General features: G+C 36.0%; 3 protein-coding genes across 3 annotated transcripts; 1 reads left to right on the forward strand and 2 right to left on the reverse strand.

Annotated features, from left to right (window-relative positions):
* Positions 1–417: 417 nt before the first annotated feature.
* Positions 418–999, reverse strand: LOC113358140. The gene has a single exon (XM_026601670.1). The coding sequence runs from the start codon at positions 997–999 to the stop codon at positions 418–420; it is 582 nt and encodes a 193-aa protein (XP_026457455.1).
* A 3,428-nt stretch (positions 1,000–4,427) lies between these two features.
* On the forward strand, positions 4,428–7,357 carry LOC113312303 (E3 ubiquitin-protein ligase WAV3-like). The gene has a single exon (XM_026561069.1). The coding sequence runs from the start codon at positions 4,725–4,727 to the stop codon at positions 7,155–7,157; it is 2,433 nt and encodes an 810-aa protein (XP_026416854.1). The 5' UTR covers positions 4,428–4,724; the 3' UTR covers positions 7,158–7,357.
* A 3,411-nt stretch (positions 7,358–10,768) lies between these two features.
* Positions 10,769–14,439, reverse strand: LOC113335322 (tRNA-dihydrouridine(20) synthase [NAD(P)+]-like). Its single transcript, XM_026581413.1, has 9 exons — positions 14,290–14,439; positions 14,045–14,150; positions 13,814–13,952; positions 13,546–13,654; positions 13,307–13,443; positions 11,990–12,126; positions 11,749–11,855; positions 11,515–11,642; positions 10,769–11,317 (listed from the first exon to the last, which is right to left on the reverse strand). The coding sequence occupies exons 1-9, from the start codon at positions 14,332–14,334 to the stop codon at positions 11,296–11,298; spliced, it is 930 nt and encodes a 309-aa protein (XP_026437198.1). The 5' UTR covers positions 14,335–14,439; the 3' UTR covers positions 10,769–11,295.
* Between the last annotated feature and the right edge of the window lie 63 nt (positions 14,440–14,502).

Consider the following 14,502-nt stretch of genomic DNA (forward strand, 5'->3'; position numbering starts at 1 on the left):
TTTAATTCTTTTATGACTTCTTTCACTTTTTATAAATAGTTTTATGATTTTTCTTAATTGATTGTCATTTCTTTTGATGGTTTATGCTTGGTCTTAGTACTTTTGATATGCCATGCTTTCTATTTACAGTTAATCTTCTAAAAATCTACCTTGGCAAGAATTAGAGTCCCTATTTTTATGTGAACTATAATTGTTTTGGGAATAAATATATTGATTGTTTCAATGATTATGGTGGAATCCTGAGTCCTAGTGTCTCTTGATCCTGTGACAAACGTTTGTATATATTTTTATGTTTTTAAATCTTTACAAGTCCGAGCAACGAACTCTTATTTACCGTACGAAAAATACTTCAACAGCACCCCAAGTAATATCTGAATTGTGTCCATTAGTATGGTTAAAAAGACTCTCACAGTCCCCTTATGTGCTGAAGTTTTTGATCTGTTTCTCTTTTGCCCAAGTAGCCGCCTGCAACACTCCTATAGCCTCTGCCTCTTGTGGGTCTGAACTTTCTAATGGTCCTGCTCGTCCCCCTTCACTATCTCCTGCATTATTTCTCAAGATTAATCCAAAGCTAGATGGTACTGAATCTGAGATCCAATCTGCATCAACATTGATCTTTATGGTATTTTGACATGGAGTCTTCCAGTTAGGAGTAGATTTCTTATGTTGTACCTGTTTATATTTAACATTTTTCTTTTTTCTTGTAGACCAAAAATCTACGTGTCTCTGTATTTCTAGAGCTAGACAATTAGTTGATTTAGCTTTATCTTCAAAGACTCTATCACATCTCTCTTTCCAGATGAACCACATCTTGGTTAGAAGTAATTCAATAGATATATCCGATGTAGGTTTATTAATCCAGTTTTTACAGAGATCTAATATTGTACTTGAGGTATTCAAAGATAAAGAGGTTGGGTTAGGAGATAAGTTCCAAACTTCCTTAGCATAAGGGCAATGGAAGAGAAGATGTTTAGTTGTTTCTAATTCTACTTTACACATAGTACAATGAGGTACCACATCTTTAACTTTACCATAGAGTTTCACATTAGTAGTCAGAGCATTCTATAAGCATTTCCATAAAAATAGCTTTATTCTCTCGATGTTGATCCGTTCATAATCTTTGGTGTGCGCAATATTTGTTTCGGGTAAAGAGGATCCAACTATATTTGGTTTATCCTTGTGGTAGATTGGATTGATTAGTTGAGTAGATCGACATCAATACAATTCTTTGTGATTAAAAGTATTGATTGCAAAATCTTGACAATTATTTTGGTAGTTATTAGACCTGACAAAGGAGTTTATTGGGAAAAACAGAAGAGCCTTTTGTCGAACTCATATCACTTGGTTGAAAAGAGTTGTTACCGAACAAATTTGTTGTTCATTTACTGTTTGGAATACGAACCAAAGGAATTGTTCCAAGTACGTGACTCACTACAAGTCGGAGGCGTGGGAATACAAACGGAACTAGGTGAACTATAGGTTTAGTTGCTTGGTCTCAACTATACGAAATTGGTTTGATTTTGTGTAGCGGCTTAATCCTGAGAGTATTCAATTCTGGACAAGGTCCCGGGGTTTTTCTGCATTTACGGTTTCCTCGTTAACAAAATCTTGTTGTGTCATTTACTTTTATTTTCCGCAATTAATTTTTTTTTGTCTAATTAAGGTATTGTGGTCCTTCTATAAGTACAATTAATAGGTCGAATATTGTAATTCAAATAATTATTATATTATATATGGCTGAGCATATTTTATTGTTTCCACCGGTCATAGAAAATAATGTGAAACTATATTAAAGTTCGAATTAACTTCTTCAAAATTTGAATAAGTAGTAGATAGTTGGCTTTGCTCTTCTAGTTAATACCCCATTCTTAGAGGTATGTGCAAGGATCCGATGAATCTTCGAAGGGTCCTTCACCTCGATCATGACACTCATACATTGAATATCGAGATTGTTGATTTAAATTTCACTGATGCTCCATTCTAAAAATTAATGATCACTAAATGATCATGGAATGTTCGCTTGATTAACCTATCGAATCTTGATTCATCACGTGAATACCTAAACCGTCTATTCTCTTGACTCAACTATTTCAGTGAATTATTTTCTCACTTTTCCGATGTTGTCATCAATCAATAAAAATAAATCATTCTCTCTTTATGAACGTTCATTACAATAACTATCAATTTGAGCATGCCTCAACGTTTGTACGTTTTTTTATATTCCATATTCGTTAGTTTCAGGCAGTATCCCTACGCATCAATGGATACAGATCAATAAAGTATTCCCAGAGTTCAAAAAAATAGAGTTTCTTGGATCAGTATCAATAGATAGATACGAGAACGACATGCGGACGTAAAAAAATGGGATCCTATCAAGCTCATGAGCTTGGTCTTACTTCACCGTCGAGAAACTAAAAGATACATACGTGTAATGACAGATACAACAAACCGTGGACCTAACGCTTGAATATTAAACATGAGAAGCCACATTGTGCACAATCTAATGACATTTATGTGAGATTAATGTCATTCGTCCAAAAGAACATAGTTGTTCTCATAATTTTTCATGATAAGTGTACTAGTGTTTGGTGATACCAATGTATTATATCTTGGAAGAGACGATCGAAATCTCATTGAGCTTCGTGGTCTCAATCTGTGACTCAGACGAGTCTTTTAATCTCGGCGAGATGAGATCTTGCCTAGACGGTTGAGAAGCTTCCAAAAATGATTTGCCGAGTGGAAGGTTAGTACGAGAATTTAATTATATATCATATATTAGATTCTTTTTTCTTTTCCATATTACGATGTGTGAGTTCAAGTTAGTCTAAAGTCCCAAAAATCTTCATCAATGACTTGATTAAGTGGTACAACATTTGAAAATAAGGACTGTGAGATTTTACCTAAGTTTAAGTTGTCTCGAGATCTTAGTCTCAACCGAATCGAAATATAAAATTAAAATTCACTACAGTGGGGAATACTGAACATGTTGATCAATTGCGGGGTGAGGCTAGGTCTTGTTGTCTTATCGACCAACAGAAGTTCACTTAAAACTAGAGCAAACTAGAAAAAGGAACTCCCGAGCACTGGGTGATCTTAAATGCACCCATATCAATGAAAAAGGTGAGTCACGCTTTCAAGGGTTATCTTTCGGACATAAAAAAGATTTGTGCAAACATTTACTCAAAATCTAATTTATCAGATCACATTATAGAATAACATCAATCGTAGATTTTAACCAGAAATTCTAAAATTACCTGGAATTATGTGATGTAATTTTTTTGCATCATTTACTGAAATTCACAATGTGTCGTAATTTGATTTTCTCTCAAACAACGTAAATGTGTAAAATATCAAAATGGATAATCAGAGATTACTAAAAATAAAAATATTTAAAGAAAATAATTGTTATCCGGAGGTGAAACAACTGGCTTTATTTAATGGGCTATCGACATCTCTTTAGCTATAAGATAGCACTAAATATATTAATTACTCGTGTAGTTTGGATATTAACTACTCTTTTTAAATTCGAATTTTAATGTTGGTAGAGATTAAATTGGAACAGTAATAGTGTTGGTTAAATATTTGTAGGTAGAGATATCATTCTCATAGTGATATTCTCTAGTAGTAGTAGTAGTTGGACCGATACACACATTGAAGTCCATCCAGAAATTTAATTTAATCTCATCTGATCAATCATAATGAAATTCTTCATCATCATCATGATTTTAATAATAACAATAAAGCCCTGTGTGTGCGGAAAATAATGAATTTCTACTTATCAAGCTAGCTATTATCGTACGTACGTGCTATATATCACCCTAATCATCATATCTCACCTATGATGAAAATGATCTCACACTGTCATTACCATTCTTGATTATTCATCATCAAAAATGATGGAAAATTTATGTGTCATCGTTATCAACAAGAAATCATATCAAAAGAATCACACACCCATTTAGACACCATGGTTGCAGGTGAGAACAAGATTACTACTCGTTTTGGATGGAGTAAGAAATACTAATAATCTAACAGTTGTGAACAGTGAACCTGACGGTGGTTGTGGGCGGAGACACCAATTTCTCACCGCATTATTTATTTAATCTCCTCGTGCTCGTGGAAGCACAAGAATAATACAATACATCCTCCCACACTAATCACAACTAGCTAAAAAAAAAGTGTCCTCCCCATAACGCGTAACGGCTTAACGAAGGGAAAATAATTATGGAGATATGTCCACATTTAGTGGGCGGTGGTCTTTTAACATGGCTCGGTGGAGATTATCACCACACCACCACCACCATCATTGTGACGAGACTTTCGATACCTACAGTTTCACAATATCGTTGACTGCCACGTGTCGCAAATATTAAATTCCCCTAGTTAACGAGAAAAACAGAGGAGGAGTAAGTAAGCTAAGATAAAGATTGAGATTGAGATTGAGATAGAAGATACTTGCTGTAGATTTATCACTCTCTCTCTTCAGGTACAGAGATTCAGAAAGCTCTTTTTGGGCTTATCAATTTTACTACTAAAACAAAAAGCAAAACAGAATGGAGGAGAAGCCAAAACCTCCATCTTCTTCTTCTACTTCTACTTCTTCTTTTTCAACCCAATAATTTCTTCTCTGTCTCTTTCTTCTTCCTCCTCCTATATAAAACTCCTCATTTGTCTCTCTGTGGAAACAAATTAACAAACTCAATTTTTGATTTTTGATAATAATAATGGGAACTGGATGGAGAAGAGCATTTTGTACATCAATCAAGAGAAATCCTGAATCACCAACATCAAACATCATCCCAATTACAACAACAGATAATAACAATAAACACCAGCAGAGAAGATCATCATCAGCAAAAGAATCTCAATCACAGTCCCCAACTCCGACCAGTAGTGCACCATCAACACCCAGAAGTTTCATTAGATTTGGATTTCGTTCTTCATCTTCAACACCTAAAACATCATCATCAACAACACCTAAAACAACATCATCAACACCAATTACTAATCTAAGATGCAGAACCACCGTTGGAAACACCACCACCACAGCGGCGTCAGCACCGTCTTCGCTTCATAACAGTCCAAGACTCCATTGCAAAACTTCACCAACATTCTCAACTTCAACAGTTTCAACACCAAATACTAATTCTACAATCAAAACTCAATCTTCATCGGTTAAGACTACTCCCAGGCTTTTCACATCTTCGTCTTCAGCTCCGTCGTCTCCGAAATCTCCGTCGAGATTCTCACTGTTTAAATCTAGTCTCCGATTAACGAAGAACAGCTGCGGAGTATGTTTACAGAGTATGAAATCAGGAGCAGGGACAGCAATTTTCACAGCTGAATGTTCACATTCGTTTCATTTCCCATGTATTGCTTCTCATGTCAAGAAACATGGGAGTCTTGTTTGTCCTGTTTGTAGTACGAATTGGCGGGAAGTCCCATTGTTAGCTCTGCACAAGAACCAGAAAAAACCAGAGGAGATCATCAAAACTGTTGATGATACCAAGAAACAATCACAGAAAGCGTCAATTTACGATGATGATGAGCCTCTATCATCTTCACCTGGTGGTGGGAGGTTCAATACGATCCCTGAAGTCGACGAAGAAGAAGAAGAAAACGATGAAGAAATCAAAGAATTTCAAGGCTTTTTCGTAGATCCGAATCTTACAGCTTCGTTCAAATCGGATTCAAGCTTCGAACAACAACAACAAAAACCATCATCATCTCCAAAGAAAATTTCTTGTCAGATTATCAGACATGTGGAAGTGAAATTGCTTCCTGTATCCGCCGTGATTTCAGTTGGAAGAAGCCACGAGACAATTGCAGTAGCAATCAAAGTCAAAGCGCCACCACCACCAGCAAGAACAAGCTCAGCAAGTTTATTAGATCCAACACGAAGAGCTCCAATCGATCTTGTCACTGTTCTTGATGTTAGTGGAAGTATGACCGGCGAGAAATTGTTAATGCTGAAAAGAGCAATGAGATTAGTCATCTCATCACTTGGATCTTGTGATCGTTTATCAATCATCGCATTCTCTTCGATTCCGAAGAGATTATTACCTCTGAGAAGAATGTCATCACAAGGACAGAAATGTGCTAGGAGGATTATTGATCGGTTGGTGATTGGTCAAGGTTCTAGTGTTGGTGATGCATTGAGGAAAGCTACCAAAGTACTCGAAGATCGCCGTGAGCGGAATCCGGTTGCTTCGATCATGCTTTTATCAGACGGGCACGATGAAGAACAAGATAATCAAAATCAGAATCAGAATCAAAATCAGCAGCAACATGGTTCGTCGAAGACTAGATTCTCGCATATGGAAATTCCAGTGGCGGAGAATCATCAAGAACCAACCGAAGATGCATTTGCGAAATGTGTTGGTGGCTTATTGAGTGTTGTAGTTCATGATTTGAGACTACAATTAGGATTCTACTCCGGTTCGGCACCGGCGGAAATTGCAGCGGTGTATTCATGTACTGGGAAACCAACATTATTAGGCTCAAATTCGATTCGACTCGGTGATTTATACGCCGAAGAAGAACGTGAATTACTGGTTGAACTGAAAGTTCCGATACTCAAACAACAACAATCTCCGTCTCAGTATATAATGTCGATTAGGAGTTGTTATAAAGATCCGGCGACACAGGAGGTGGTTTTCGGGAAAGATCAGCCGTTATTAGTCCCCGGAACTTCATCGATAAAGTCATCAGCTGTGTCGAAAATAGAACGGTTGCGGAATCTGTTCATAACGACTCGGGCAGTGGCTGAAGCGAGGAGATTGATTCAACATAACGATTTATCAAACGCGTTTCATCTGTTGAACTCGACGAAATCGTTGTTGCAACAGTCGAATTCTGATGACTCGGAGTATTTGGTGAGTTTGGAGAACGAGTTGATTGAGTTGCATTGGAGAAGACAAAATCTGTTACTCCAACAACAACAACAGCAACAGTTTCAATATCATTATCATCAGCAGCAGATCCAGCGGCGCGTGGTTAACGAGAGGGAACCGGTTTTTTCGGTTGATGAGAATGCGGAGCCATTGACGCCGACTTCGGCTTGGCGAGCTGCTGAGAAGTTGGCTAAGGTTGCTATTATGAGGAAGTCTATGAATCGTGTTAGTGACTTACATGGCTTTGAGAATGCTAGATTTTAGAGTTTGATACAGTAGTTTCTTTTAATTGAAAAAACAAAAAAGAAAAATATTGTAAAAGAAAAAAAATATTTAAATTTGAAGAAAACAAAGAAGGGGGTCTTGACATAATTGGGTTAGGGATGGTTTGTCATTTTGTTTCTTTTGTTTTGTAGAGAGGATTAAACAAAGAAATGTGATTTTAGAGATTAATAAAATGGAAAGATAATCTTATTTTATATTGCTTTTATCTTATGAATATTGTTAGTATGTAAATCATAGTGAATGTAATAGACTAGTTTGTCAATACTTCTGAATTTTTGAGGTTTCTCTGTGAATTTATTTTGATAATCGTCGATGATGACATTGACAGTTTAGATTAAGCCATGTTTTCAGAAAAGTTTTCAATCACAATACCTAAAATTTAGCAAATCACAATACCTAAAATTTAGCAGTCTAGATCAATCAATCTCTCCGTAAGGAAAATCCAGCCATATCTCTCATGAAGAGTATCCGGAAAAAAAAAAAAACTTTTGGATGTCTCTTCCGTGTATAGAATAAATTGTTTGAAATGTGAAAGTAAGACAAAATGATTCAAAGACAGCAAAATAAGGAAGAAAGGGATGAAGATAATGGATTGAATGATGATAAAAGATGAAAAAGATGAACATCCATAATATCTAGTATTTGTTTTACTTTTCGATTTTCTTAAGAATTCAAAAAAGAGCCACAACAACAACAACAGATGGTACCTACCACCACACTCGTATAAAAACTGAGAGATAATACTGATTTGTGGTTGGACTTTAGATGACTTTTTCTTCTTCAATCTTTCGTTCACTGAATAGTGATATAGATAGATATACTACTTTTTGTTTCTATAAGATATGTGTCTTGTAGTTAAACTAGGGTTCTTGTGAGGTTAAAGAAGACTGGTCATTTCATCTTCAATTTATCAATTCTTTTCATATCTTTGTCTCTATTTCTTGAATTATTAGTAGTGTAAGTGAGGTAAGGCTATAAAAACATTAGGGGATATGTCTAGTAAAGTAACACTAGACTTGGTATTTTCAAACATCTAACAAGGGGAATTCTAGTGTGTTTAATAGACTTTTGGTGTAGTTCAAAGTTCCAAAAAATCACACTTTAAATATAGGGTAGGCATTAGGCAAGTATAGTGTTGCAGCCTAACCAACCCTTCCATTAAGGGTAAGTAGTGAACTACTGGCATTTCAAATCACATGTTAAAACAGCAGCTAAAGTATCAAACACAGTAGTACAATGAATGAACCCATGCATAGTCAACATTGTGTTACAATATGATCAGGATGTGCAGTTCAGAGTCACCTACTGAAGAGATAGGGTTATATTTAGTCAACATTGTGTTACAATATGATCAGGATGTGCAGTTCAGAGTCACCTACTGAAGAGATAGGGTTATATTTGAATAGTGAAGGCATCTAGAGTTTGAGAAAATTTTGTTGAGGACCAAACTAGTACTGTACATCTTGTAGGGAGGTAACTATTGGGATAAAGCTGGAAGTCGGCATAACAAAAACAAATTAGAGAACAGAGAGATAATAGACGAACTCGGGTAACTTCACCACTGTACTATAATGACCTCGGGCAAAAAAAAATTCGCAGATAAAATTTTCCGCACAATAAATCCGTGAAAAACAACCGTGGTAACTATTTAATACCAACCATTGTGCTCAATTTTACAGGTCACGGATATATCGCATTTTCCCAAGTACCCAAAATTAAACATAGACCTTGATGAGCTGAAAATTGCCATCAGATTGCATACAGTTGTTGAATGCAACTTGGAGGGGAGCCAAGGGAATTAGGTCCCCTATGAAATCCAGAAGACAAATACATCCATGGGTTCAATGTTGATATACTACTAGTTACTAGTGTTCAAGAAATGAGACAGAAAGAGACCTAAAGGTTAAAGGGACCAGGACCACCCCTCATCAAATTATTGATGGTACCAAAAAAATAGTACAATCCCTATGAAGTAATATGCAAATCATATTCATGTGGGATTCAACACTTCCACGACTACATTACTTCAGTAACACGTTTTTGAACAGACAAAACAACTTGAAAAAAAGTTGGTTATTTGAGATATGGAGAAGAAGCTCTTTTTAAAAGTAGTAAAAGGTTTGATTGCTTTGTATGTTATATCATCCTCACCATGGACCATAGGAGAAAGAAACTAAAGATCCAAAGGAAAAGTTGGTAACTTATCTTTCACTTTATGAATTCAATGGGGTTCATTTTTCCTTAAAACTGCAGAGAGTTTTTAAGTTTCTGGATCCCCAATGGTACTCTCTTCTTCATCACAGATCTAAAAAGCTAAAGTAAAGGAACAATGTGACAAGGTTAACTATGTAATTTCGTATGTATACGTATAGATGTATCGTATATAGAAGAAATATACGATATACGTACGCATCAGCTATCATATCGTGCAACTGTGGAGCCAGTCCAATTATATAACGGCCCCATGTAATGATAAACAAAATAATTGTAAAAGTTTGGAAGTTTCTATAAAGGAAAATTGTAAAGTTATAAAGAGAAAACAGAAACATCTAAAGGTATATACAACACTATATGACAATAGCAAAATAATGGAGATAAGACATGCTAGACAAAGAAAGAGACGATCCCTTTCATTATAACAATAATTCTAGACTGACTCTTGTTTTGTATTTCTAGTTTCTTTCATCATCTTATCTGCAAAACTGCAATTCAGAGGGGAATGGGGGAGGCAGCAAGCGCTCTAAAGGGGATTCAGAGTGACATACAGGGAGCACATACAGGGAGCACATACAGGGAGGCAATTCAGTGGTCGACCAAACATTCGAAACTGGTAACTCACAAAAGAAGCTCGTAATAATTAAGCCAAGAAGCAAAATAATAGAAACTAACAGGGAAAGAAGATTTTGGTGGTCAGACACGGATGTTGATAACCAAGAAAACCCTAAAGCTGCAACTACTGATATGCAGGAAAACAAAATGATGCATATGACATGAGGGATTCTCACGTGAATCCAGAATGAATTTTCTATTCTCTAATAATAATGTATCTTTATAGAAAAAACCCAAAAATGAAATCTTCTAACCCTGCCATCACCAATCACCCTAACTTGGCTGGACCCACATTACTCCAACCAAAATGTTACCAGATCATTCATGAGACAGAGAGAGGAGGAATTGACTGAAAATGCTTCAACAACATGTGGGCACATGGCCATTCAACATGGCCTTTGAGTTTCCTTTAGTCATTCCACTGGTATACGGTCATTGGAAATTGGACATAACATAAAGATGGAGTGAAACTTAAAATTCTTACCCTAATCCTACTCCACTGGACCAGGCAATTTTTTTTCATGGTCCATTTTGTTAGACATCACATTTTCCAGATTCATTATAACCTGCCACGGCTCAAGTTCACTTCCTAGACAAGACAGCTTTCACAAATTACAACACGGTCAAGTGCATCTCTTCTAAAGGGAATGAACTCCAACAATGGTGTCAAATATCAAACATTGTGACCTACAAAAGTTCGCAACATACTGTACCAGATGAATTACCCATGAACCTAATTGAAACAATGGTAAGAGAACAAGTAACTCCGTGTAAGATACAAACTTGTGTTTAATATATTACTCTGTATGAATAATTAAATATAAATATCAACTCTCACATAATACAATGATTAGATCTACCCACTAGGGCCTATAAAATTCTACAAATGAGTTTGCGAAGTCGAAAGAAATGAAACACTATCTGAATTTTTGACTAGATTGAAGTAACCTCAATCGCTATTGTACACTTGGTAAGAGACTCGTATAAAAATATTGCCCTCCATAAAAGAAATGGATCAATGAAAATTGAAAAGGGATAAAAAAGAAACGGAGTGGCTTCCTAGTGTCAAAAATGCCTATTCCCCAACTTGGGATAGTTATCAAACACCCACGACACATATATATATCAATAGTGGGACTAGAATTATAGGTGGTAGATGACTTATCTCCATTTAAAGGCAAGCGGTTTCCTTGATATACAGGAGGTAGTTTTTCCTCCCAGCGGAGTTCTTTGATATACATATCCATACAGCAGCAACCAGTTGCAATTGCCAACATATGATTGAATGTTATCTAACCCCATAATATTCCCTGAAAAAGATAAATACAAGCTTTAAAATTACAAATAGAAATAGCTGGAAGTGGAAAATAACAACAACAACAAAAACAAAAGGTCTAGCTAATTTCATGGCGATAGTGTAGACGTGTCAAAAAAAAAATCGCATCCACAGAAATATAATAATCTAAACAGAAGAGCGAAAGCTCGACAATCTACAAAAAACGCTTACGCAAGATCCGCCAAAGTGTCTGATTTGATCACAGCTTTTCCCTCTGGAAGTTCGAGAGATGAATAATGGGATATCATTTCCCGTAGAGTGTGCTTTGTGCTTTTAATGCAATTATCCCATATGAAACTCTGCAAACGATATATAACAGTTGCTTAAGTTCTTTAAACTAATCCAAAACGATTTATGTAAACTGCAAAAATCGAAACATCATTTAATTGCCATGAGCCAACACACCTTTCTTACATATTCTCTCTTCACCTCCTCCCAAGGCAATTTGCCTTCAGGGGAAAAGATTGAGGCATTCCACAGAGCTCCTCTAGCAACCATCACAGATGAGGCACCTATGAAGAAACGATGGTTATGAGTATCATTCGGTATCAAATACAGATACTAAAGATATTATAGAGCTGAATGTACTTGTAAAAAGCTCTAAACAAAAGCAGTTCTTTAGATGATCAAAAAATGCAAATGCTACCTGTTGCCTCTTTAATACGCTGAAAATCCTCATACTCAAAGACATCACCATTCACTATAACTGGAATAGACAATGCCGCCACAACATCAGTAATCTCATTCCATCTAGCAGGATCCCTAGGCCTATCTTCAACTTTTCTGCAAGTCAAATAACATGATTAGCAGGCCATGTAAGCATAACTTCGTCCAGATTCATATAGACTACACTTAAGAAGCATACGCCTTAAAAGATAAATCAGTAATGACACCTGAGCGAGCACATGAAAAACTTGGACGTGAAAGCAACCACAACATTAACTTAAATGAATCTTATGTTTTTCTGTAAAGCCCGGAACAGAAATGACTGCCTAAGAGGCAAATATATTGGCCGGGAAAAGTTGTTTTTCTGTGAGCAAGTGACTGTCATGTTGATCACAGAACATATACATAACTACCAATCCATAGAAGGGTAAAAACAAATTGTAAAACTTCTGTCAGACAATAATTTTCTACTTAGTACTGTGTCATATCTCCTATCAGACTGAGATGTCTGGTTTCTCTTGTCCGTTAAGCGATACAAGAACTTTAATTTTTCAATTTCTCAACAGCAAGACTAAAAACAAGAAAGGAAAAAGTATTTATCCACAAATTGCAGCATAATAAACTAAACAATTACTTGGTCATAAGATGCGAACTTAATCAAAAGAAACAGCCCATTGAATCTTATAATAATAATGAAATAACATCAACTTCAATGCATTGCAGATTACCGTTATTTGTAAAGCATTGCAGATTACCAATTTTTGTAAAGCCGGAACAGAGTTGCAGATTATGTTTATGAGTTCAAATACATTGGTAACAGTTGACTACTTGTCACCAAGTAACTGTCTTGTTAAGTGCAGAACCAATACTTAACTACTAAACGATAAAAGAGTACAATCAAGTAGTAATATCTTGTCAGACAAACTAAGTTTTACTTAGTAATTTGTTCTCGTATCTCCTAGCAGATTGACATGTTAAGTTTTAGTTTTCACTTCTCCGTTACACGACACAGGATTTTGACCTTTCAATTTGTCAATGTAAAAACAAGAAGATCAACAAGTTGCACCATAATCAACGATTACTTAGTCATCCACAAATTGAGATGTTTGGGGTTTGTTCTCCGTTACACGATACAAAACTTTGAATTTTCAATTTGTCAATGTAAAAACAAGAAGAAAAAAAAGTCATCTACAAATTGCACCATAATCAACAAAACAATTACTCGGTCATCAGAAGTGAACTTAGCCAAAAGAAACAGCCTATTGAATCTTAATTAATAAATAAATAAACATATCACCTTCCATGGACAGCTAAAGCAGAAACACCAGTTTTCTCAATTCTCCGTGCTAGTTCCACAGTGTCACTAGGCGATTTTAGAAGTCGAATTTTACATGTCACTGGTGTGTTCAAGTTCCTCTTTAGCGTTGTTAAAATCTTCAAGAGGAAGAAAACAGAATAAGTTAGTGAGATATGAAACTGCAACTAGTAAAGAAATATAACAGACAATGACATTCCAAAACAAATTGACTTGATTACATCGTGAATTAGCTCCGGCTTAGACAATAATGCCGCACCCATGCCTCCGCTGATAGAGAACGCCTTGGGACAACCCATATTAATATCTATTGCCGCAACGTCATTGCACCTAAAAAAAGTAAGCATATCGTCACTAATTCATTCAAACCGACACATACAGATTACACTAAAGGAACACTAAAACACACAGAAATTACACAAACATCAGTAATTTGTAAGGATTTTTTAAAGCTCTTTCTCATAGTCAAAGAGGAAGTAGCATACATACACTATCTGAGCAGCAGTAAGTGCTCTGACAGCATCTGAAGTCCCAATTTGAAACACCACCCTATCCCGTTCCTCTTGACAAGTTCTAAACACAACACTCTCGGTTCCTTTGTCAACAAAATCAATCGACCCAATAGATTCTAGTAACAAACAAACAATCAATTTCAAAAACATCAATAATTTCACAAACAAAGGCAATACGGACTGATTCAGTAAGGAAGAATAGTATTACCATTGATTCTGCGGACACATTTGACAAATTTATGATCAATAATCTCTTCGCCGTAAGTAATATCAGCACCATAATCAGCAGAAAGCAGCCTAAATGGTAACGTGCCCTAAGAACCAAATTCAATTCCATTAAACTGAAACCAAATCAAAATACAGTAATCAAATCATCTTGCAGACCCTAAACCCTAACAAATTTGTGAAAGAATTGATAGAATTTGGGGAAAATAAGGGTTTTAGGGATTTTACCACACGGACCATTGGAGCGAGTATGAGCTTGTTTTGGTAATCCATACTCACCACCAATGATCAGAAACCGCTGGAACCGACTGCAATTCTTTGGAAGTTGCAAGCGAAAGTGAACTATTGTTGTTATTTGCCTGAGAGGTGTAAATATTGCCCGGCTCTCCTATTAGAGGGATAATAACCATCCTGACCCCTTATTTTATATTACCTCCGGAC

The sequence above is a fragment of the Papaver somniferum genome, chromosome 1 (assembly GCF_003573695.1).
Source record: "Papaver somniferum cultivar HN1 chromosome 1, ASM357369v1, whole genome shotgun sequence".
Classification (NCBI taxonomy): Eukaryota; Viridiplantae; Streptophyta; class Magnoliopsida; order Ranunculales; family Papaveraceae; genus Papaver; species Papaver somniferum.